This window comes from Pipistrellus kuhlii, unplaced genomic scaffold (assembly GCF_014108245.1).
Source record: "Pipistrellus kuhlii isolate mPipKuh1 unplaced genomic scaffold, mPipKuh1.p scaffold_m20_p_72, whole genome shotgun sequence".
NCBI classification, from domain to species: domain Eukaryota; kingdom Metazoa; phylum Chordata; class Mammalia; order Chiroptera; family Vespertilionidae; genus Pipistrellus; species Pipistrellus kuhlii.
In genome coordinates, this window is record NW_023425576.1 from 235,774 (window position 1) to 262,494 (window position 26,721).

Genomic DNA, 26,721 nt, shown 5'->3' on the forward strand with positions numbered 1-26,721 from the left:
CTGGGACCTTTTAGTCCGCAGGCCGATGCTCTATCTACTGAGCCAAACCAGTCATGGCTGATTTCTTTTCTTTTCTTCTTCTTCTTTTTTTTTAAAATATGTTTTTATTGATTTTAAAGAGGAAGGGAGAGGGAGAGAAAAAAACATCCTTGATGATAGAGAATTATGCATCGGCTGCCTCCTACACGCCCCCTACTAGGGATCAAGCCCACAACCCGGGCATGTGCCCTGACCGGGAATCAAACCATGACCTCCTGGTTTATAGGTCAATGCTCAACCCCTGAGCCACGCTGGGCTTGTGGTTTTTCCTTGAACCAACCGTATGCGCCTGGAGAATTAATCCTGGAAGCAAAGCATTTGAATGCAAGGCAGCCCACGGCAGAGTCTATAAGATAGTATGTTCGAGTCTGAGACTCTTTTCCAAGTCAATTGATGGAACATTTATCGTGTTGTTCAGAATGGCTAATGACGGCCCCACACGTGTACGTAAACAGTCTCAAGTACAGAAAGGGAAAAGGGGGGAGGGAAGGCAGAGAACCCCTCAGCTGCCAGCTCAACTGGTCCCTTTTAAATTCTTAGAATCCAGTGTCCTGGATAGCGGCTCTGCAGACACTCAGCAGCCTTCGAGCAAACACTGTCTAGAGGTTGTAAAACATTAACCAGCCCAAGCTGGACGGCTGCGTGGAGAGCAGCGATGGAGACACGTTGACAATTCCTGGATCTCGCGCGCAGTCCCAGTTCTTGGTAATGAACTTGCTCTGTGCCACGCTGGCTTCTAGCTTCGCCGAGTGGCCAGGAACGTGACCCAAAGGGTGGACGCGCAAACCACTTGTATGCGTGTGTGCCTAACCCAGGGACACAGACGGGGGTGGTGACACAGGCAGGGGCGGGGGGGGGGCGGGATGGGATAGAGGAGGTCCAGGGGGAAAAAAAGGGGGCCATATGTCATACTTTCAACAATAAAGATTAAAAAAAAAAAAAAAAAGACCATGTCTTCTTTCACTGATCCAGGCTTTTATTATTATCTTTAAACTTTTTGTTCTAGCCCTGACGGGTGTGGTTCAGTAGATAGAGCATCGGCCTGCAGACTGAAGGGTCCCAGGTTTGATTCCGGTCAAGGGCATATACCTTGGTTGCGGGCACATCCCCAGTAGGAGGTGTGTAGGAGGCAGCTGATGGATGTTTCTCTCTCATCGATGTTTCTAGCTCTCTCTATCCCTGTCCCTTCCTCTCTGTAAATAAATCAATAAAATATATATTTTAAACTTTTTGTTCTATAGCTCTACCGGTTTTCAGAATGCGTCAAAAACCGTTAGTGAAGCGTGAAATCAATTTAGGGGCTCACCATCAACTTTTTAAAATTGAACAGAACAGACTAAAAATGTCACAGGAAATAGTATTTTTCACACCTTCGTGTCAAAAATCTCTGTGTGCGTGTGTGTGTGTGTGTGTGTGTGTGTGTAGAAGCACCAGATAAATTCCTAGAATATTACTAGATCAGAAAGTCACTGCCATTCTTACTTGATGCGATGGAATTAAGTGTTATTTTAAATAATTTGAAAGTAGTGGTGTAATTTCCTTTCCAAATTTGACACTTGGGCGTATGTCTGTCTGTCATTCTTTCTTTTTAGATAACAATAGTCGCCAATAAATGGGTCCATGATCACCTCCCTATTTCAATGAAAGGGGGATGTTTGTGTCTGATCTTGCTCCGTTGTAGAAATAATCTCTGTGTCTGTCCATCTGTGAGGAGAACACTTAGGGAGAAGGTCACCTTCCCTTTCTCTTTAGTTTTTCGACTTGGTTTTTGTCCCTTTGCTTGAAATAATTAATTTCAGCTAATTGTTGGTGTTTAATATTCGACAAACACAATAGACATGCGTATGAAGCTTGCTGGTGTTTTGCATTCTCAGATTCACGTGAGAGATTTAAAGAAATGACTTAGCATCTAAACATTTTAATTGGTTATCTATTTTATCTGTACCAATATGATAGTTTTAGTTTAAGGAAAATGAAATATAATCTATTCAGTTATATCTGTTTGTAGATTTAGAATAAACTTCTGACTGGAGCATATGGGCATTCATCATAATGAGCTATAATATATTTTATATTCTTTGAATCCTATTTGCTTGAGTGAGTATAACTATTTGTCACTTATCTTTATATTTTTTCTTTTTTTGTTTTGTTGATATTTTCAGCTAAAATTGACCAAGAGGCAGAAGAGAATTCACTCACAGAGACTCATAAATGGTGAGAAATTAAGTACTTTTTCTGTACTATTTCCTTCCAGAATATGCTCATAAAATCCTTAGTATGTTTTATCTCAAGGAACCAGTCCGTAGCTCCATTTTTATTTCCAGTCTTCTTAATTTTACTTTAATTTTTGTACCAATCTTAACTTTAATGTTTGAGGAGCATTCATTGGTTCTCTGTTTCGTTTTAATGCCAGCAGTGTCAAACCATTTCAAACAACCAGTGGTAAAGGGCGAGACATAGTGGTGGAAGAAAAGCACATTGATTTGTGAAAAGAATTTTGAATCACAGATTTTAAAAAATAAATAAAATAAATGCTGTTTCTGCGTGTCATATTGCCGGAGTGGCATTTGGCCTGAGCCGGGGTTGCGTAACCAGCGAGTTGAAATGGAAACTTTCTCTCTCGTGCAACATAGAGACACGACGAAGGAGAGGAGACTACGGCATGTCCTCCCGGCGGCTCCATGGGGCATGTCGCTGCTCATTTGTCACGGGAGGGAGAGTCTTCCATCCAAAAGGGGGACGCACACGTAGTTTATCATGTGCAGCCGCTTTCAGGGCGCCCGTCTGTACGTCTGGGGCGTGTTTATCCAAGGAATGGCCTCCTGGAACCCGGATGAGATGGAAAGTGAAGTGTTTAGTCCAGAACAGGCATATTTTCCAGGGCCGTGGCGAGGCACTGTCCGGGGACGAGCAGCGAGACTGCAGGTCTGTGTTTATCGGGCCGGTGCTGGCGGGCCGGGCCGGCTCCAGCCCGGTATTCACACCGGGGGGAAGTGCCACGTCTTCGCAGAAACCCCCAGACAATGACATCACCCCCCTCGCGGCGTGGATCGAGTCAGACGGAGCCGGAGCTGCTTGTTCTCCCAGTTCGAGTCCTCTCTCTCTCTTCCTTTTCCTTCCTGTCTGAAATCAATAAAAGTACATAGAAGAAGGCTGTCAAAGATACCTGATGGCTTAGATTGCCTCTCGGTGATCTATAGCTCCTTGAAGGCATTTTTGTATGTTCAGAAAACACAGGAGATGGTCTGTATAGATATGGACCAAAATGGACTATTTCTTTCCTTAAAAAAATAATAATATTTTTATTGATTTCAGAGAAGAAAGGAGAGGGAGAGAAACATCAATGATAAGGAATCATGGATCGGCTGCCTCCTGCACGCCCCCTACAGGGGATCGAGCCCGCAACCCAGGCATGTGCCCTTGGCCAGAATCGAACCCGGGACCCTTCAGTCTGCAGGCCGACGCTCTAGCCACTGAGCCACACCAGCCAGGGCCGGACTTACTTCTTCATGTTTCAAACTGCATCCGAGTCCTCAAAAATGTCAGGATGCCAGAGAGTCTAATCAGCTCGCAAATCCCTGCGCAGAGGCCCTGCGTTGCCGGGAGCTCTGTGTCCCTCTTGGGAGAAAGGTATTTCACTCGGGACGGCGTGCGGACATGCCAGGAATATCTTGCAAACAGCGCTGGGCCAGGGGAGCCGACGTGCGTCCAAGCACCGAGAGTACATTTTTCAGATGCCAGATCCTGTCTCTCTCTCCAGCCCCGGATCGAGGCGTGGGCCTCACTCAGGGTGCAGGGCAGGTCTCCATGGCCGTGGATGTGGCTCGGATGAGTCACGTTGCCCTCCTGCTGGAGAGAGAGCTCTGGGATATTTCTAAGGACGATGGCCACACAAAAATGAGGAGTTGCTCTTCTGTGCTTCTTGTACCTTTAATCTAAGACAGTCGTTGGCAAACTCATCCGTCCACAGAGCCAAATAGCAACAGCACCAGGATGGACATTCCTTTGGAGAGCCACATTCAAAAAAAAAAAAAAAATATATATATATATATATTATTGATTTTATACAGAGAAGAAGGGAGAGGGATAGAGAGCTAGAAACATCGATGAGAGTTGGAGGGTTCTCTTGATGAAGCAGGGTGGCTCTTCCACAAAAGATCACGGCCTGGGTGAGTCTGTGTAGAAGATGTGGTGTTAGAAGTTCAAGTTAAAAAAATGTGGTTCTCTTGCCGAAACCAGTTTGGCTCAATGGATAGAGCGTCGGCTTGGGGACTGAAGGGTCCCAGGTTCTATTCCGGTCAAGGGCATGTACCTTGGTTGTGGGCACATCCCTGGTGGGGGGTGTAAGAGGCAGCTGATCGACGTTTCTAGCTCTCTATCCCTCTCTCCTCCTCTCTGTAAAAAAATCAATAAAATATATTTAAAAAAATATTTCATTTGCAGAGAACATGCTTCTCCATACGGATCATCACTTGCGGCAAGACAATGCTATTTTAGGATCATTATTGGCTGTAATAAAAACCAAGTTTTGAGTCATCCTTTATGGGTACAGGCCCCAGACAAAGGCCACCCTTCAGAACAGATGAGACGCGTAAGAGAATAGGATTCTCATTTTGTGGTGTGTCTACTTTTCAAATAAGGAACTAAAAAAATCAAAACTATTTTAATTAACTGTGGGACATGACTGGTAGTCAACAACAATATTCAGTAGAGTCCTTTCGAGCAATATTCTAGTCTTTTAAAGAATGCCATTTTAAAAGATGCTTAGAGCCATTACTCTTTTTTTGTACTAAACTTGTGTGTGTGTGTGTGTGTGTGTGTGCGTTTGTAATTTAACCAATTCTTTATTATGAGAAATTTAAAATGTGGGCAAAGGTAAACAGAATGTGCAAAGATCTACCGTGTACACATCATCCAACTTCAACAATTACCAATTGGTTTCATCTATACTTCTACCCATTGCCCCTTTCCATATGTCAAGTAACCCTTTTGCAACTCCTCTAAGCTTCATGTAGTCTCTGAGTGGCCCCTTCTGAATACAGTTAGTCTGTGGTCCCTCACGGATGGGTTCCATTCACTGATGGGAGAGTTTGCCAGCATCTCCTGGGACTCATGCTTTTCTTCCCTCCCCCAGAAATCCAGGAAGCCAAATAGCATAGAACCAAGTAGTATATAATCCATATATTAGTTTGGGGACAAAATGAGGGATCCTTCATTTGTGTAGAGGCAGGGGTGGGGAATGTCTGGCCCACAGGCCAGAGAAGGCCTGCAAAGTCACTTGGTCTGGCCCTGCCAAACATTTGATTTACTAACTAGATGCCTGACCAAATATAGCAGGTTGATAATGTTGTATGGCCCTCGAATGATGTTATAAACCTCCAGTGGCCCTTGATAGAAAAGAGATTACCCCCCCCCCCCAGGATGTCCCAACTAGACCTCAGGCTCACTTCTGAAATATGTTGGACACCTAGTGATTAATTTGGAAAATAGAACTGGACCAGGGAGAGTCCTCAGGCTGGTCAGTTGCTCCGGTCTGGGTCCATCGGGGTCTGAAGAGTGTGTGTCCTCTTGGTCACAACAACTTGCACGTGAATGAGATCAGCCTTTGCACGGGGAAAGGACAGCCCGAATTGGGAAGCAATCGCAACTCTTATGCTCCGTGTGTGTGTCTGCCCTGACAGGTTCTTAGAGACCACGGCCTATTTCTTCATGAAACCGAAGCTTGGAGAGAAGGAGGTGTCCCCGAATGTTTTCTTCAGCATCTGGCATGAGTTCAGCTCGGACTTTAAAGACTTTTGGAAGAAGGAGAACAAACTGATTCTACAAGAGAGGTAGGTGGTGTGTGTGTGTGTGTGTGTGTGTGTGTGTGTGTGTGTTTTCATGGGCACGCTGGCATTTTCAAGCTGGTGTTTTATTTTATTATATATATAATATATATATATATATATATATATATATATATATATATATATATAATTGATTTTAGAGAGAAAGGGAGAGGGAGAGATAGAGATAGATGAGACAGAATCATTGATTGGCTGCCTCCTGCACGCCTCCTACTGGGGACCGAGCCCACAACCCAAGCATGGGCCCTTGGCTAGTATTGAACCGGGACCCATCAGTCTGCAGGATGATGCTCTATCCATTGAGCCAAAACCAGCTAGGGCAAGCTGGTGTTTTATTAGGTGTGACACCGCTAGGATTGCCAACATTCATAGCCTGAATGAAAAATGGATGGCCCTCCACCTGGGGCATGAGTCTAAGAGGGTGCGGACGGAGATTTGGCAAAGTGTAGAGTCTGAGTCAGAGAGTCAGCATCGGGGCTGGGGTGCTCCAGAGAATGGTTGGGGCGGTGGTTTGCCAGGACACCTGTCTGGTGAAAACAACGTTCATGGCGAGGAAGTAACCCGAAGCAGACCGTATGGGAGTGGAGCAACCCTGCTAAGATGAACAACTCACTGACCTCAAGAGGCCAAAGCAAAGAGGGGAGGACAGAGGCCAGGCATGAATTCTGCCCAGAGGACTCCTGACAGGGAGCTTGGGGTTGGGAGAGGATTTCCCGGGCTGTCAGGAGAGAGAGACAGGTGTTCTGGACAAGGGGATCTGCCTCTGTCAGCAGACGCTCCAGCCCCGTGGTGGGTAGTGTGGTCTACCGCGATTTCATTTTCCGTTGGCTGAAGTCATCTCAATTCGATAGATCAATGGTGACATCGCCACGGGCTGTGTTTAAAGGGATGTCTAACTTAATTTCCTGGTTTATTCGACGCCGAGTCAGGTAGCCTTTGATGAGCCAGGAGAAAGCAGAGCTGATCCTCCCGTTAATTGCACAAGCATGTGGCAATCAAGCCCGGTTTCAGCCCGACTGGAATCGGTAATGAGGGGGAAAGGGTCTGGGGGCGGGGCCTCAGGAGGTCAGGCATCGAACTGGAGAGCATCTCTTGTCAGGTTAACATTTCCGTTTCCAACATTGGCCGTCAGGGGGGCTGTCGGTGTAGATCGAAGTCTGTTGCTGTTGGGGAAAGGGACTGCTTTCAAAGCCATCAGAGACCCATGTGGAGGACGGGGACGAAGGAGGAAGGTTGCGATCATGGGATGACGTATTTGTTGGTCACCTGAGAGAAGCGTTGCCAGGGGCTCTGCTCTGCTTGGAGATTTCCATTCCCAGACGGCATCGCTGTTCCCACGGGTGAGAGGGATGGTTTAGAGCACACGTGTCAAACACAAAGCCCGCGGGCCAAATCCGTCCCGCCAGGCCTTGCAATGTGGCCCGCACCGCGCTGTCATCACTGCACTCTGCTGCGTTTCCATCACAATGACAGCTTATGACTGTTCAGTAAACCATTCGGCCCTCGATTTAGGCTGGATTTTAGATTTTGGCCCCTTCTCTGATTGAGTTCGACACCCCTACTTTAGAGACACGGAAGATGCTTTTTCTACATTGAAAATCTGGGCCCTGGCCAGTGTGGCTTGGTGGGTAGCATCATTTAAGTGTTATGTGCATACTATTGCTCATATGTCTAGTATAAAATCACTTCCAATTCTAATGCTCTTAGAGTTTTATGAGCTATGGTTTTGCATTTTAAAAAAATATATATTTTATTGAGATTTTACAGGGAGGAAGGGGGTGGGAGAGGGAGCTAGAAACATCGATGAGAGAGAAACATCCATCAGCTGCCTCCTGCACATCCCCTACTGGGGATGTGCCCCCAACCAACGTACATGCCCTTGACCGGAATTGAACCCGGGACCCTTCAGTCCGCAGGCTGATGCTCTATCTCCACTGAGCCAAACTGGTTAGAGCTTTGTAATTTTATTTTTTATTTTTATAAGTAAAAAGGCATTGCGGAGCCAAAAAAAAAAAATCCCATTATGCCTAATATAATTCCCTAAAATGATGTCAGACATGGTTGTGCCATTAGGGCTTTCTAGTTATAGCTCTAATATTGTTAATATGTAGATACACCAGTGGCCTGTCTGCTTACCCTTTCTGAATGTTATCTTCCGTGAAGCCTCTGAGCATTTTTTATGTTATTTAATTTCATCCCATTTTGATTCATTTTGCTTTGGCTTCCTGAGTCAGAGACTCAGGGTCCCTGATACCCTGAGTGCCTTTCTGAGTTTGAAAACTTTATTTCATCAACTTCATCCGTCGTCTCCTCTTGTGGAGTGATGGTGCACAGTCTCTGAATAATCCATCAGCCTTGTCTCCGTCTTGTCCTGCCCGGGCCTGGCTGTCTTCCACTTCCCATTGATTGCCCCGTGTGCCCCTTCCTGTAGGAATCAAAGTCGGCGGGCACCTGCGTGTCACGCTCTATATCCAGGTCAGAGGTATATGGGCCTGGCCACCACGTCTCCACTGCTCATCGATCGCGCTCTGGAGAAAGGCTGGGATGTCTCCTTACGGAGCCCTTCCTTGAACAATTGAAAACTTGATGCTGAGCTATAGAAAGCCCTGTCTGGCCCTCACCGGTTTGGCTCGGTGGATATAGCGTCAGCCTGCCAACTGAAGGGTCCCAGGTTTGATTCCTGTCAAGGGGCATGGACCTGGGTTGTGGGCTCCATTGTCTGGCATCAAAGCGTATGAAGATCCATCTCTCAAATTTGTTGGGTGAGGAAAGGAAAGGAGGTAAAAATACGAACTCTCATCTTTAAGATATTCTAATTATCATTATAAATGCACATAAGCCATGTTTTACAAATAAATAAATAAAATAAAGCCCATCAGAAATAAAAGCATACTTACAGTAGATCTTAATTTTATGAGATGGAATTATTTTTAAAAATTAACCTCTTTGGTTCAAATTCCTACGGCCTGGGGGTGAACATTTTTGGAAAGTTTGACGAAATTCCATTTGGCCACTTTAAAGCGCTCCGAGTCTGAGGGGGAGGTAAATGAGACGAGAACTAGTTAGAAAAAAATATGCATCCACTAAGAGAAGCTAAGATGCCCTCAGATAACGCGGAAGCTTTCGTTGTAAAAGTCCATCTAGATGTGGATGTGAATGTGGTCCAAGGGTCATGTGTTGTGTTGAGAACAGGAGTGCTCTTAATTCGGCAGAGCTTGAACATGGCTTTGCTTCCTTCAGCTCTGATTTTCCTAATGTTTTTTATTTTATAAATGCAAAATAAACGGACTAGAGCACAGAGAACAATAGCAAGAACTAGAGGCTAGCTGAAACTAGTTTGGCTCAGTGGATAGAGCATCGGCCTGCAGACTGAAGGGTCCCAGGTTCCATTCTGGTCGGGGGTATGTGCCTTGGTTGCGGGCACATCCCCAGTGGGGAGTGTGCAGGAGGCAGATAATCGATGATTCTCTCTCATCGATGTTTCTAGATCTCTATCTTTCTCTCTCTTCCTCTCTGTAAAAAATCAATAAAATATATATTTTAAAAAAAAAGAACTAGAGGTTAGAGAGTATTGATGACACATTAGAGAAAAAGGTGAAAAAGCATTTTTTAAAATATCATGGATGGATGGACGGATGGTGGGTGGATGGATGGATGGATGGATGGATGGACGGATGGATGGACTGATGATGGGTGAATGGAAAGATATTCCCAATCACATATGATCATTCAGGATAGCATACATATACCAGTAAGTGCAAGTGATGGGATTATGAAGAAAGCTTATTATTAATAAGGGAAAAGAAAGGGGATCACAGCCACTTTACCACTGACTGGGATCTACCACTGTGGCCCAAACACTTGGAGATGTTGGGGCCAGACTGGGTAGCCTGGTGGACCAGGTGGAGAGAGAACTTCAAGCAGGAGGGACGAGAGAGAACCTGGTGAAATGTTCCCTTTGGGAAAGATGAGGACTGAGCGTTGACCTTGGCGTTTGGGAATGGGGAGGAACTGGTGACATCCGCAGGCGTAGTCTCTCTCACGTGGTGAGAGACGAACGCTGGATTGGATTGGTTGGGAGAACAGCAAGTGGGGATGGTGATGCTAGGCAACTTTTTTTTTTTTTTTTTTTTTGTAATATTTTTATTGAGTTCAGAAAGGAAGGGAGAGGGAGAGAGGGATAGAAACATCAATGATGAGAGAGAACCATGATCGGCTGCCTCCTCCATACCCCCTACTGGGGATTGAGCCTGCAGCCCGGGCACGTGTCCTTGACCAGAAATGAACCCGGGACCCTTCAGTCTACAGGCCGATGCTCTATCCACTGAGCCAACCAGCCAGGGTTATAGGCAACTTTTTTGAGGAGTTCATACTTAGGACAGGGTCATAGAGAAAAGGTCTGGCCAAGGGGGAAGTGGATGCAGGAATTTTATTTATTTATTTTTTTGATGGTGGGATAAGCAGCATGTCTTTGGCCAGTTAGGAATAATCCAGTAGAGGGAAAATTGTGACCCTTGGTCTCCCTTAATGCGTGTTTGTCTCCTTGATCCCATTTCTGCCTCGTGTATCTCCCACATCTAACTCCTTAATTAAGCCGTTCTTCCTCTTGCATAATTCTGCACCATTACGGTACAAGTGGCTTTGTTTGACTCTTTTATGAGTCTTACAAGGAGGAAATGTGATAAACTCTCTCTAAACCAGAGGTCCTCACCAAAGAAAGTCTTTTATAAAAAACAACATCTCAGCTATTCGTACATATTGTCTTTGCCGGAGAAGTATCCAAACATACACCATGTGTGTGTACCAGGGAATCTTAACTTGATCTCTCCCTTGATCAAACACTTTTCTGGGCCATTTGCAAAAATAAAAATCCCTGAGATGCAGGAAATATCTTAAGGTGGAGAGAGGAAAGGTACAGTTTAGGAAAGGTAAACAGAAAAGGATGTTTGCATGAAAAATGTCCGATGGAGTCACAAGCACCGTTTTCTTGTAATAAAAGATGAAGTTTGCTGTCAAATATAATTTTGTCATAGCTTTGGCCATCATGTATGACGTTTTGTGTGACAGAGGAGTGTCATTTCACTGTTTTACTGGGAAATCTAAAAATCCTCAGTATATACAGGAAGAACGTGCCCATTCTTACAGGACTTAAAAAAAAAAAAAAGACAATTCAGTTGAGCTACTCTTGTGAATTCTATGTTAATCTACATCTCATATATAGAATGCAAATTGTCCCAACTACATGATCCGGTAGAAAAGCAAAACTTTATTATTTATTTTTTTCTAAATCAGAGATTTCAAACGAGCGATGAAAAATGTGGTCAGAAGCTTAAAATTTCTAATGAGTGGAGGAACATACATATCTTATTAAAATGACTATTAAATGATGACCACCTAAGCATTTTAAAAAGTCCTAACTGGAATGTTCCGGATTTGTCCACATTTTCGGATGCCGCGTTAAGCTCCTGTGGGAGATCGTGGACGAAGGGGACTCCTGGTATGACAGGATATACTTCAGCCTCCTTATTTACACAGTGGAATGTGAACTCTGCTGTTCACTCATCCGATCCCAGAAGGGAATTTATTTCCCTCCTTCACCAGTACAGAAGCGTTGGTATTTCCAGTTCTTGTCCTAGATGAACCCCTTGCTGACTGCTGTTCAGTTGAGACCATTGCAGTCCAAAATAATTAAAGTGTAATATGGTAATTAGACTGGACAGCCGAATGACCTTCCAGACGTCCTTCTGGATAAAGCTGGGGATGCCAGGGCCGAGCCCCTCGCACGAATTTTGTGCACCGGGCCTCTAGTTTGAGATAATGAAGGAGATATGCCAACTGTCCTAGAGTTTTTGGAAATGTCCTCAGAAATATGTCTTCCCTAGGTTCAAGTTTGAAAATTAATATTAGTTTATATGGAGGATTTTTTTGTTTTGTTTTGTTTTTAAAGGCCCCTGGAGAAATTTCTCCATCTTCTGGATTTTTAGATTTGTACCAACCGTTGCTCACATTTTCTTATTTTGAGAGCTGCGTCAAGAATTCCTCCTGGAAGTTAGGATCAAGAGAATGTGTTTTTTCTGGACAGTGTTACGTGCTTTCCTCTTTCAGAGATGAACACTAAAGCCCATTGTGTTTCCATTACTACTTTTCCTTGAATAGAGTTCAAAATGTGTCCCGTTATAGTGCTTGTTCCCCGGCATTCGATAAATCATGCGGCCAGTTTTTCTAAATAGTTTCCTTTCAGAAATTATTTTAAACTGCCATGATTTACATGTTCAGAGTTTCAAAAGATTTAGTCTTTTAGCCCAGCCAGAGTGACTCAGTAAGTTGAGTGTCAACCTAGGAACCAGGAGGTCACGGCTGGATTCCTGGTCAGGGTACATGCACGGATGGCAGGCTCGATCTCCTGTAGGGGGGGCGTGCAGGAGGCAGCTGATCCATGTGTCTCTCTCACATCAATGTTTCTCTCTCTGTGTCTCTCCCCTTCCTTCCCACGCTCTTTAAAAAATTGGTGGGAAAAAAATATCCACGGGTGAAGATGGACAAAAACAACAACAATAAAAATCAATGGAATGAGAGATCTTAAAATCATTAAAGAATAATGAATAACAGAATTTGTTGACTATTTGCATATGCACGGAGAGGGTGGTGGAGAGGGAGAGGAATTGCTCAGAGGGTGACCTGTTATGTGCTTGGCCAAGGCCCCGGTGAGAGAGAGGAGACTGCTGTCCACCAGGATTGGGAGCATGGGGCTGGGAAGGCCAGAGCTGGACGTGCCGGTCTGGAGTTTTCAGCGCAGAAAGGGGAGTTGGAATTGTGAAGTGGAGATTTCCGATGAAATCACAGTCAAGATCAGAGTCGAGATTAGGGCCCTGGGAGGAAAAATAACATTAGAGGGGAAGTTCAATAATTAAGAAAAGAGATTAAGAAAGCATCTCCAGAAAGATAGTTGGGAAACTCAGTTCTCTAAAAATAAAAGAATTAAAAGACTGGTTAGCTCAGCCGGCGTGGCTCAGTGATCGAGCATTGACCTATGAACCAGGAGGTCACAGTTTGATTCCTGGTCAGGGCCCAGGCCCAGGTTGTGGGCTCCATCCCCAGTGTGGGGTGTGCAGGAGGCAGCTGACCCGTGATTCTCTTTCATCATTGATGCTTCTCTCTCTCTCTCTCTCTCCCTCTCCTCCCATCTTCTCTGAAATCAATAGGCGAGAAGAACTTTATGGTTCTGCATTTGCAGCCGGTGGACTTGAGGTTGGGGAAGGCTGGGTCTTTTATCACACAGACTGTAGAGAGCACTTGCCCGGGTTGCAGGCTTGATCCCTAGTAGGGGGCGTGCAGGAGGCAGCTGATCCATGGTTCTCTCTGGTGATCTAAATGTGTGTGACGTCCATTTTTATAAACGTCCCCAAATATTTTAAAGCGCTCCAAACCCGTTTAAGAGGGAATTTACTGGATTTTGGCTATGAAAAAAGGTTTCCTTAATTCCCTGTCCAAAGAGACTTCATTGTGAATTGACTGATCGTGGCTTCAGAGGAAGATGGGGACTCGGCAGTCCTTGGTTGGCTATCAAGGATGTATTTTTGTCTTCAAATGTTTGGAGGAAGGATTAAAGGCGATTTATGGCCTGGGTGGAAAGTCAGAAAAGTGTTAGCAACGGGAGTGTCATCATCTTCTGGAATTGCTAACAATAGCAACCCCACAGGCATCTTATGTTCTCAGGGAGTTACTTTCATTGGTCGCACTTGAAGGTAAACTCTCCCGTCAGCCTTGTGGCTCCTGTATTGAATTATTTGTTGCATTTGGTTGTTTAAGAGCAGAGATTCACTGAGCTCTCTTGGAAATGAATTCTCTCATTAGCCCCTTTGTCACAGGACTCAAGGAGGATATTTACAATCCATTTCTTTGGCGAAACAATCTTCCAGATGTACACTCAGAGTCTTTTATGAAAATGTCATGGCCTTTTTACTTCCTTCAGAAATACTTCAATTTTTTTCATCCCCAGAGTAAACCATAATAACACAATATCATTAATCTGGCAGGTTATTTTTCTTCCTATGATACCCCATTATATTATTAATGGGATTCCAGTTTATAGATGTCCTATGGAACCTTGGAAATAAACCTGCATCGCTGTTTATAGTATTTTAAGTTTTTGGAAAGAAATTTTAAATAAAAATTTAAAAAATCTTTGCTACCACTCTGTGTAGTAATAATAGTAATACTGTGATATTACATGTATATCCCTTTTGCCGTTTGAGGGAAGTCAAGGTCAGTGGCATCAGGATATTAAGAAATTGCCCAACGTCCCTAGCAAAGCCAGCACTTACTCGCCAAATAACATCCTCTTTTAACGCTACCTGTGGCAAATGCATTATTACTGTTTTCCTTGGCGTGCGTGTTTGAAAAGACAGTCCTGTGGTATGAGAATGTCATTATCGTTCCCTCCCTGCTTTCTGTTTTCAATGAAATGATGAGTTCCCATGCTTGATGAAATTCCATTTTTAAAAAACTACCCAAGTATTCAGTGCAATGGATTTTCATGCATGGGTCTAAATGTGCCATGGAAAATGGATCTGAACTTGTTTTAAGTAAGCTGTTGAGTTTTTAGGTGATGCTGCTAATTTAATTATTTTAGTGCTGCTGGGTTTATGATATGGTGCCTGCCCTATTCATGTAATGGTGCCAATCTGAGTATGAAAAATGAGTTTTTCTTTGCTGTCTTGTATATATTATAGATCATCTTTATATACTTTCTTGTATAAAAGACTTTTTAAATATAGGATGAAATATGTACATAAAAATCTTTATCTTTTTGTATATTATTCCATTCTGCATCCTTGGATTCCAAGTTAAGAGCCCCTGGATGAATTGGCCTCTAGCTCTGACAGTCTATGTTTTTATTTTTTTAAATATATTTTTAACGTCTTTATTGTTGAAAGTATTACATAAAAAGGTATTTTTTTTTATTTTTAACATCTTTATGTTGAAAATATCAACTTTATTGTTGAAAGTGTCCCCTCCCCCACATAAAACTCTTCCAGCCTGCTCCCATTCTCCCCATCCCCCAGGCCCTCCCACCCCAATGTCTGCGTCCACAGGTTATGCGTATAGGCACACAAGTTCATTGGCTGATCTCTTCCCACCCACCCTCCCCTGCCTTCCCTCTGAGGTTCAACAGTCTGTTCATGCCGTCCTACATTTTTAAATCAAATGTCAGGTGACATGTCTGTGTATTTTCTCCTCCAATAATTCGAACCCTTAATGCGTTGATGCTTGGTCACCAATTATAAGGTGAATTGCTATATAATCCGTGTAGGACTTTGTTCACATTAACAAATGCCCATGTCTTCTTCCCCGCCCCCAGAGTAAAAGAAGCGGAAGAGGTGTGTAGGCAGAAGAAGGGAAAGTCGCTTTATAAAATAAAGCCGAGACACGACTCCGGGATTGTAAGTACCTCGCTTTTCTGTTCTTCAACCTGTGATTTTTTCCCCTTTGGCTTTTGAACACTGTGTGGACATACAAATATCAATACAGACAAACACGGAGTATTTTAATGATGTTCCTCTTAAGCTTGAATACATAATGAGTTTCTAAATTAAAGAATTTCTTCTTCTGGAGGGCATTCATTAGGCCCAAGAGACTAAGAAGAATCTCAGTATTCAGCATTCCAAGCTTAAGAAATAAGATAAACCTACGGACTGCTTCTATGTGGTTATGGGTGTACCAGCGGGAATGGGGTAAGGGGGTGATCTTTCACGCTCTTCATCACAGCTCAGGGCTGCACTTAAGCCCAGGCTGGCTGTGAGAATTGCATTCGTGCCATTGGGACCTGAACCACAGCGGGAGAAGCCAAGTGCCGAGGTGTTCCTTGCTCAGACCAGAGGGCTCACAGCTGGTTTGTCCCCATAAACGTCTCTGCACAGCTGGCTGCTTAACAGCTGTCAGTCAGTAACCGGAGTTGGACAAGCTGTTCTAAGTTTCCTCCTTGCCCACGCCGTCCTTAAAAAGAAAATGCCAGGTTTGGCACCCTGGAGGGGAGGGCATAGTGCCAACGATGAGTATTCCCTCGTGACCTTGTGGCATGGCCCATGTTATGCCAAAAGTTGAGAGGGATTATCGCTCGGTGCCACAGACTAAGGGAATGATGCTCTTTTAGGTGAAAAGTTGGGGTAGGTTTTAAAATGGGAACATGTTCAACTGGATTCGCCTCGCACAGTCTAAGTGGAAAAGATATTAAAGCAACTCGGGTTTTTATATGGCTAAATAGCCCTCTTTAGAAAAAGTTAAGAGTTGTGACTTCAGTCCAGGCTGTGTTCCCTTCCCAAGTCCTGGACCAGATGGCTTCACAGGTGAATTTTCAAAGAAGAATTAACACCTATCCTTCACAAACTATTCAAAAAAAAAATATTCAAGAGAAGGAAAGGCTTCCAAGTTCATTTTACAAGGCCAGCATTATCCTAATTCCAAAACCAGATATGGGCACTGTAGTGAAAGAACGTTATAGGCCAATATCCCTGATGATCATAGATGCAAAAGTCTTCAACAAAATATTAGCAAATCTATTCAAAAGATCCTACACCGTGATTGAGTTGGGATTTATCTCTGGGATGAAAGGTTGGTAAAATATCTACAAATAAATTAATGTGATAGATCCCATAAACAAAATGAAGGGGGGAAAATCATATAAAAAATGCATTTATTAAAAATTATATAAAATCCAGCCTTCATGAATGATAAAAGCTCTCTGCAAAGTTTGTACCTCAACATAATAAAGGCCATATATGACAACCCCACAGCTAACATATTCAATGGGGAAAAGCCATATATGACAAACTAACCCACAGCTAACATACTCAGTGGGGAGAAACTACAGATGTTTTTCTTAAGGTCAAGAACAAGACAGGGTTGTCCACTTTCGCCGCTTTTATTCAATATGGTATTCAATATGGCGGTCCTAGCCACAGCAATCAGAGAGGAAAAAGAAATACAAGGCACCCAATTTGGAAAGAAGAAAAAAGGTCACTATTTGCAGATGACCTGATACTACATATAAATAGTCCTAAAGAATATACGACCCACCCTCTAGCCACTTACACAACATTCAGTAATAAATTCAGTAGTGTAGCAGGGATATAATACTAATATTCATAAACCAGTTGCATTTTTATATACAATATGAACTATCACAAAGGGAAATTAGAAAAACAGTCCCATTTACAACTGCACCAAAAAGAAAAAATACCTAGGAATAAATTCAACCAAGGAGACAAAAGACCTATACTCATAAAATTATAAATCACCAAAGAAAGAAATTGAAAAAGATACACATACATGGAAACATACATAAGAATACATCAAAAATAGGTTAAAGATTTAAATGTAAAACTTGAAATTCTAAAAACCCTAGGAAAAACATAGGCAATCAAATATCTTACGCTTCTCTTGGCAGTATTTTTAAAAAAATATATTTTATTGATTTTATACAGAGAGGAATTGAGAGGGATAGAGAGTTAGAAATGTCGATGAGAGAGAAACATCGATCAGCTGCCTCTTGCACACCCCCCACGGGGGATGTGCCCGCAACCAAGCTATGTGCCCTTGACCAGAATCGAACCGGGGACCTTTCAGTCCGCAGTTCGACACTCTATCCACTGAGCCAAACCGGTTTCGGCAGCAGTATTTTTTTTTTCTTCTATTATGTCTCCTTGGAAAAGAGAAACAAAAGAAAAAAAATAAACAAATGGCACTACATCAAACTATGAAGTTTTGCGCAGCAACGAAACCATCAACAAAATGAAAAGGCAACCTCCCGAATGGAAAAGAATATTCACCACAGACACATCTGACAAGCGGTTAATGTACAAAATTCATAAAGAACTCATGCAACTCAACACCAACAAAACAAACAATCCAAATTAAAAAATAGGCAAAGGACCTGAATAGGCATCATTCCAGAAAGGCCAACAGACATATGAAAAGACACTCAACATTAAGAATCATCGGAGAAATGCAAATTAAAACCACAGTGAGATGTCACCTTATACCTGCCAGGATGGCTATCACCAATAAATCAGTCAGCACAAGTATTGGAGGAAAGACAACCCCTCTTGCATTGCTGACCGGGAGTGCAAATGGGTACAGCCACTTGGGGAAAACAGGATGGAGATTCCTCAAAAATGAGCAGTTTAGGTTTTTACAAGGGTATTTCTTGGATCACATGATCTCACACATCTAGAGGAAATAATGAACAACACAAACAGACCCAGCGAAAGAGAACCAGCGATCAGACTCTCAAACCTCAGAGGGAAAGTAAGGGAGGATGGGGGTAAGGGGAAGAGATCAACCAAAGGACTTGTGTGCATACATATGGGCCTAGCCAGTGGCCATGGACAACGGCGGCAGGGGGGGGGGGGGGGGGGGGGGGGGGGGGGGGGGGGGAGGATATCTAGGGAGGGGTTTGGGATGGGAATGGGAGAATAAGGACAATTATGTGACAACATAATCAATTAAAAAAATAAAAAAGAAATGTTTTCTAAAATAAAGAAATAAATAAAAATAGAACTGCCTCATGACTCAGCAATTCCAGCTCTGGGTATCGATCCAACGAAATCCAATACACTAAAAGATATATACACCCCTAGGTATTACAGCATTACTTACAGTAGCCAAGATATGGAAACATCCCAATTGCACATCAATACATGAGTGGATTACAAAACCATCTGCAGTACACATATACAATGCAATATTCCTTGACCATAAAAAAAAAAATCTTATTATTTGTGACAACATGGATGGGCCTTGGGGATATTATACTATAATATCAGGGGTATCACTTTGGAAATTGTATGATTGTCTAAACATTAGGCTGTACAGCTACAACGAATATAAAATAATACTGTCAACTATCACTGAAAAACAAAATTTAAAAACGACAGGACAGCAAGACAATGAGCCTTGAACTATCAGCTAAGCATAATAATGTATTAGCTAGATACCTAAATAAATAACCAAATGCAAAAAAAATTAGAGAAATAAAAGCTGTTTTCCATTCAGCTTCTCTGTATCAGAATGACAAGTAATACATGATGGCTTACTTTCTTTTCTGTCATTTTGATTAAAGTACAGATTTTAAGTGTATTGAACGAGGAAGAGTAATTATTTAGTAGTTAACCCCAATCATGCTGGGGTTAACTATACTAAATAGTAATACCAATAGCCCGTTCAATTTTCCTATTAGTGTAGTGTACATGAAACTAAGAATGAGAAAAGGGTTGGCACTCTTTCTCATCAATTAGAAATGAAATTTTAAAATCTTGGATTCCACTAAAAAATATGGAGTGGTTTGTCTTGGGTGAAAATTCCAAAAGATGAAACGTATTCTACTTATATATTTTCCCCTTCTATGGGCTGGTTGACCTTTAACCTTTCCCAGAGAATCTGGTCCAGACGAACAGGTCTCGTTTGGGCTCCTCTAAAAACTCCAAACATTTTAAAACTTCGTGTTTTCTAACTCTCACTCTTCTCTGGCGCCTTTCTTTTTCAGAAAGCAAAGATCAGCATGAAAACCTGAACGAAGAAAAACAGGATGAACATGAGTCACCCTCCAGCCACTTACAGAACATTCCGCCGACCTGGAGGCCAGAAGGGAACACGCCATCTCCGTCATTTTCTTCTTGACCCCTCGCATCACCTCTGTGTTTCCTAGACCGCTGACCGGCGGCTGGCCTTCACTGGACGTCCCTAGGAGAGTGGAAAAGCAGGAGACCAGTGTACACTCTGACACCTTTTCTTTTTGTAAAAGTTGATGGTGTGACCACCAACCGGCAGAGACGGCATGTTCGAGGAGGCAGAATCTGCATTAATTCTGAACGTGCTACACCCTTAACCTAAATTTTACTTTTCTGAGAATATTCCTTCTACAGCGAGAGTCCTTCCTACGGAAAACCAGTGCTCCCCATGACCGCGTGCGGGTGTATGGTTGAAATGTCATTTCTAGTTTCCCACCTACGTCTGTGTTTTCTATCCTAAGATTTCAGTACCATTGATCTATCATCAGGAAGGCTCTCCCCACTCCTCGAGTTGCTCTCCATGAATATATATTTGTGAAAAGAGATGATCCTATTTTTGCTGGGAAGAAAATGAAAAAAAAAATATATATAGCAGAAGGGAAACCCCTTTCTCATCAATCATTTCATGTAGGCAGAAATCGGTGTTTTGGTTATTTAGGGCTTTTGATCAGAGTGTCATTGGAAACCCAACATGAAGCGAATCTGTAGCAGAGAGAAGGAAAACTAAACGTGTGCCTCTCCATCACTTTGCCACGGCCTTTTACAAAGAAAATATGACCCAATATTTTGGAGGAATTTAAATAAAATTATCAGACGTGGCTAATGGTTGGATCGGCACCGGCCTAGAACTTGTTAGTGAAACACACCTGCTGGAGTACTTGGACATCCTTGGGACCCTCCCTGTAGGTGATGGCGGGTGATTCAAAGCTGTAAAGTGAATATGCTATTCTTCATGATTTGAAGGAGCCCAGGAAAGGATTGTATTTTATGTCGGAGGGAACAGAATAAATCGAGAACTCCTCGGGAAGTACCTCCAGTCTGCGTATGATGCGTTGTGATGGTTTTGTCTCGCCGGAGCAGGTGTGGTTTGTGAAAATGATTTTAATGGTGTCGGTTGGGGGTTATGGTTGTAGAGAAAAGAGGAGAGTTTATGGCTCTTGCAAGCCCATTGTGGAAAGTGACTTCACAAACAGAGCGTTCTGACGCGCAACTAAGATGGTATTTATGTAAAGTATGGTCTCCTACCTGAGTTTGTTAAGTGTAGAGAAAGCATAGTGGGGTGTTTTTTTTTTTTTTGGTTGTCATTTTGTAGTCTTCCTGTCTCCTTCCCTCTTTCCAATGTGTATATTAATATTCTTCCAGGAAAATATAGGGCATTTAACAAAGATCGCTATGTGCAATACTGTATCTAGTGTTTCTATTTCAATTTTTTTAGGATGTTAATTTATATGAAAATAAAATGAGTAATGAAAGGCTCCATGTTCATTGTGTGCATGCTGCCTAAGGATATGGCAACGTGAAGCCCATCGCTTTTAAAACTGGGAGGGAGAGAAGTGAGGCCATCTCTGTGTGAAGATTCCTAAAAGCTCTTATTTACAATGGCTAATGGTTAAGCATTTGATGAATGCTTGCTTTCCGAGATAAAGTAATTACTGTGCTCCATCAAAGCATATTTTGAAAAAGGTTGAAGTTTTCCTACTGTAATTGGAAGAAAAAAGTAGTATCCACGTATGAACAACAACATATTAATGTCTGAGAAATCGTTTAGAAATCAGATGCAGAAATTTATTTGGTACAGAATATGCGGTAAAGGCCTATCTACACTAATGAAAGAATAAGATGCAAATTGACCGTACCTTCGTGACATCCACTAGCCAATCAGGAGTGATTATACAAATTAACCCAACAAAGATGGTAGCCTTTTATTATATAGGATATTTAAAAAAAAAAAAGAAATTTAAAATGTAGCTTCTGTGCCGAAACTGGTTTGGCTCAGTGGATAAGAGTGTCGTCCTGTAGACTGAAAGGTCCCAGGTTCGATTCCGGTCAAGGGTATGTACCTTGGTTGCAGGCACATCCCCAGTCCGGGGTGTGCAGGAGGCAGCTGATCGATGATTCTCTCTCATAGATGTTTCTAACTTTCTATCCCTCTCTCTTCCTCTCTGTAAAAATTCAATAAAATATATTAAAAATAATAAAATAAAATAAAATGTAGCTTCCCAAACTCCAGAAGGCATCCAGAAACAGATCCCACCAAAAGAGCACCTTCTAGCACATGGGAACACACACATGTGGTGCCTATGGTAACACGAGTTGTATACTGTATACTGGGTACTCATCTAAAACAAAAATTTAAAAATATACACACATACCACACCACACACACACACACAAAAGTGGAATGCAAAGCAACACAAAACGACAGATGTAAATATTTGGACAACTCTCCAACCTTGTTTGCTGAACTTTCAAACATCAAGTGTCAAGTCTCCAGCCTTGATGAGACACCCAATGTATAATGTGGTACCCAGCACCCCCGCCCCACACAGGATCCAGCTCATCCTTGTTCACAGCCCCGGTCTTGCTTTGAGCAGCAGAACCGGAAGGGTGGGGGTGGTGGTTAGGAAGATGTGCCATGTGCCTAGTTTATCAAACACTCTCCTTCCCTTCAAGGAGTTGGAGTCGGGATGGGGCCCGGGCCCTTGGCACTTTGTCAGGGTGACCTGGCACAGCTCACAGCGCAGAGAGATTTACGGGAGAAGGGATGGGTTAGAAGTTCCCAGTAGGACAAGAGGAGGAAGTCAACCAAAGGAAGAATTGTAAGGCCCCATTTTATTTCCCAAAATATATGCTTATTGGTTTCAGAGGGGAAGAGAGAGGTAAAGAGAGAGAGAGAGAGAGAGAGAGAGAGAGAGAGAGAGAGAGAGAGAGGAACATCAATGATGAGAATCAATGATGGGCTGCCTCCTGCAGACCCCACACTAGGAATTGAGCCCTGACCAGGAATCAAACCGTGATCTGCTGGTTCATAGGACCTCTACCCAGAACCCCAGATATCCCTCCTGAGGCCCAGACACCCATTTTGGGGCCCAGACCTCCATCTTAGGATCAGACCTTAATTCAGGGACAACCTAAGGCCAGGACCCCTAATCCTATGGCGGTACCAGGACCTCCATTCAGGGTCTTCACCTACATCCGGGTACCTGACGTCACTCCTGGGGCTGGGAGCACTGCCCCGGGCCCAGACCTCCATCCTGGGGCCCAGATCCCAAAAGATGGAGAGAATGAAGGCACTGATGACAAACGAACTTTAGACCCTGCTCCTTAAACAATAGGAAGTATTTCCTTCTATTCTGAGTAAAAAGACTTATCAGAAAGAATAGGAAATGAGGACATTTCTAAAGCGGTGGTTTGCCCACTGCCCTCTACAGAAAACGGGGCCTTAAAGCCCAGCCGGTGTGGCTCAGTGGTTGAGCATCGACCTTCAAGTCAGAAATCCAATTTCAAGGGCGGCACTCGAACCTCCCCCAGCTGCATTGATGTACGTCCTGGGTCCGTAACTCAATTATGGGGCCCAGACTCCTATACTGATACTCGGACCTCCCTCCTGGGGCCCAGACGCCCATGATGGAGCTGACACACACCCCCTCCCCCCCATTCTGGGGCCCTGACATCCATCCCAGCATCAGACCTTAATTCAGGGAAAAACAACTTCAGGCCAGGACCCCAATTCCTATGGTGGTACCAGAAGCTCCATCCATCCGGGGCCTTTACCTACATCCGGGTATCTGACTTCAGTCCTGGGGCCAGGATCACTGCCCCGGGGCCCAGACATCCATCCCAGGATCACACCTTAATTTGGGGCCCAGACCCTCCCGGCAGGACCCTGTGTCCATAGCGGGACTCGGACCTCCTGCCAGGGCCCTGACTTCCATCCCGGGAAGAGACCTCTCTCCGGGGCCCAGAGCACCATCCCCAGACCCCCATCCCAGTTCCTCAATAATTTGAGGCCCGGACCTTGAAGTCAGAACCCCAATTTCTATGGTGCCACTCGAACCTCCGTCAGCAGCATCGTCCTACATCCTGGGCTTGTGAATTCAATGGGATTAGATGTATGGGATTATATATAGGATCGGATGGATGGCATTAGGTGTATGGGATTATATATAGGATTAGATGGGTGGGATTAGATATAAAGGATTAGATGTATGGGATTAGATTGATGGGATTATATATAGGATTAGATGGATGGGATTATATATAGGATTGGATGGATGGGATTAGATGTATGGAACTAGAATATATGGGATTAGATTTATGGATTATATATAGGATATAGATGGATGGGATTAGATTGATGGGATTATATACATATATGTGTGTGTGTGTGTGTATGTGTATATATACGTATATGGTTAGATGGATGGGATTTAATATATGGGATATATAGGGTTTGATATATGGGATTAGATTGATGGGATTAGATAGGTCAGGGTTAGGGAGGGGAAGAGAGAGAGAAACATCGAAGTGAGAAAGACTCATCAACTGGTGCCTCCCACATGCACCCCTAATGGGGCTGGGGATCAAGCCCACAACCCAGGTCCATGCCCTTGACCGGAATCAAACCCAGGACCCTTCAGTCCTCAGGCCACCGCTCTATCCACTGAACCATGCAGGCCAGGCAGGACCTGCGATTTAACAAGATCCCCAGGTGGTTGATTACACGCCCCCGGTTGGCAAAGCAACACAATCCCGTTCCTTTTAGAATAAATTCCGTGACTCCCATTGCAACCCTTTTCCTGAAAGAATGTTATACAGCTGCTACCTCATTTGTAAAAAAAAAAAAATTTTTAAGTGTTTAGGGCAGTGGTCGGCAAACTCATGAGTTCACAGAGCCAAATAGCAACAGCACAACGATGGACATGTCTTTGGAGAGCCACAGTTTTCAAACGTAAACGTCTTCTAACGCCACGTCTTCCACATAGACTCGCCCGGGCCGTGGTGTTTTGTGGAAGAGCCACCCTCCAGGGGCCAAAGAGCCGCATGTGGCTCGTGAGCCGCCGTTTGCCGACCTCGGGCCTGTGCGTTCCCGGGGTGTCTCCTCCTCCAGCCTCGGGCCGCCCTCCTGCGTTTCATCCATCTCCACCTTCACCCCCCCTCCGGGACCCCAACACCCCGGCTTCCGTTCTGCCTTCACCCCTTTCTCCCAAGCCCGTTAGAATGACCCCACTGCCGAGGTGGAGGCCCCGGCCCCCGCCTGGCCACCCGCCCCGAGAGCCCCCACCTACCTCTCGCTGGGCTTCTGTTTTGACCTTGACCGTGTGGCTCGGGAGGGCTGGGGCCACCTCAATTCAGGCCTTAATTCAGGGACAGCACCTTAAGGCCAGGACCCCTGTTCCTATGGCGGTACCAGGACCTCCATCCGGGGCCTTCACCTACATCCGGGTAGCTGACGTCATGCCTGGGGCCGGGATCTCTACCCCAGGGCCCAGACGTGCATCCTGGGGCCCAAACCTCCATCCTGGGGGGCCCAGACTCCCATCTCAGAGAGTCCCAGACCCCCATCCCAAGATTAGACCTTCATTCAGGGCCCAGACCTTCATATAAAAATCCCAATTTCTATGGCCGCCCTAGAACCTCCCTCAGCTGCACTGACTTACATCCTGAGTTCTGAAATCAATGACGGGGCCCGGACTTCTATCCTGATACTCAGATCTCGCCGCTGGAGCCCAGACCCCTATGATGGAGCCCAGACCCCCATTCTGGAGCTCTGATATCCATCCCCGCATCACACCTTAATTCAGGGACCTCCTTCAAGGATCCCTTTGCTGCTGCCTCAGTTTCTCCGGGCCTGTGTCAAACGGTTTCTCCCTCTGCACGACAGATGCAGAATTTGGCGAGTGAAGAGGTGTGTGTGTTAGGGGCAGAGGTGGAGAGTCCGGGACCCCCAGGCTGGCATTTCTGGGTTGTGACTGTAAGGAGGATGCCACTGAGTACTGACTTCCAAGTGGCATGGATTTGTTCAACAGATTTAAAAAAAAAAAAAAGCCCTCACTGGTGTGGCTCAGTGGCTAGAGCACATGTGTCAAACACAAGGCCCGCGGGCCAAATCCGTCCCGCCAGGCCTTGCAATGTGGCCCGCACCGCGCTGTCATCACTACACTCCGCTGCGTTTCCATCACAATGACAGTTTATGACTGTTCAGTAAACCATTCGGCCCGCGATTTAGCCTGGATTTTAGATTTTGGCCCCTTCTCTGATTGAGTTCGACACCCCTAGGCTAGAGCATTGGCCTGCAGACTGAAAGGTCCCAAGTTCGATTCCCGTCAAGGGCATGTACCTTGGTTGTGGGCACATCCCCTGTAGGGGGTGTGCAGGAGGCAGCCGATCAATAATTCTCTCTCTTCATTGATGTTTCTATCTCTCTCTCCCTCTCCCTTCCTCTCTGAAATCAATAAAAATAGTTTTGTGTGTTTTTAAAAAAATCAATCATCCAACTTCAGAAACAAGTGAATTGGAATGCCTTAGTCTCATGTAGGTGGCGTGTTGGGCCCCAATTAATGAACTAAATTGAATGACTTATCAGGAAGTTCAATGAAATCCCTTTTAAATCCAAACAGCAAGCCAACCATATGCAGTTTCATCGCTTTTATTGGTGGTTCAGTCTCTTGAATGGCAGGTAAGCCGATCCATAGAGGAAGTGAGACGCTGTGAAACGAAAGGACTTAAATTAAGAAAGGCTGAGCCTCATCACAAGTGGGTGTGGAAATGTCCAAAGCTCAGGACGCGTCTGGCTCCTGGGAGATGCGGTGGGGGGCCCGGGCTGCTGAGGGGACGGCGAGGTGGACGGCGGACTTCCATCTGTGGCGGTGTCTCCAGGTTTCCCGGCTCCGTCTTCCTGATGCGGAGAACACAGGGGGGACAGCTGGAGAATTCTCTCTTCGCACCCGGCGTGGCTCAGTGGATAGAACGTCGGCCTGCGGACTCAAGGGTCCCAGGTTTGATTCCAGTCAAGGGCACGTGGCTAGGTTGTGGGCTCGATCCCCAGTAGGCGGCATGCAGGAGGATGCCAATCAATGATTCTCTCATCGATGTCTCTCTCTCTCTCTCTCTCTCTCTCTCTCTCTCTCTCTCTCTCTCTCTCATATCAATAAAAATATATTTGAACAGAAAGGAAGAAAGAAAGAAAGAAAGAAAGGAAGGTAGGAAGGAAGGAAAGAAAGGAAAAAGAAAGAAAAAAAGAAGAAAGAATGGAAGGAGGGAAGAAG

General features: G+C 44.4%; 1 protein-coding gene across 1 annotated transcript in view; it reads left to right on the forward strand.

The window, feature by feature from the left end:
* Positions 1-20,921, forward strand: part of FMN2 (formin 2) — an 83,254-nt gene extending 62,333 nt beyond the window's left edge. The window contains exons 16-19 of the mRNA XM_045576024.1: positions 2,202-2,253; positions 5,721-5,870; positions 15,247-15,328; positions 19,429-20,921. Coding sequence (XP_045431980.1) covers positions 2,202-2,253; positions 5,721-5,870; positions 15,247-15,328; positions 19,429-19,455 — 311 coding nt within the window. The 3' untranslated portion in view covers positions 19,456-20,921. The remainder of the gene's footprint in view (positions 1-2,201; positions 2,254-5,720; positions 5,871-15,246; positions 15,329-19,428) is intronic.
* Positions 20,922-26,721: the final 5,800 nt, after the last annotated feature.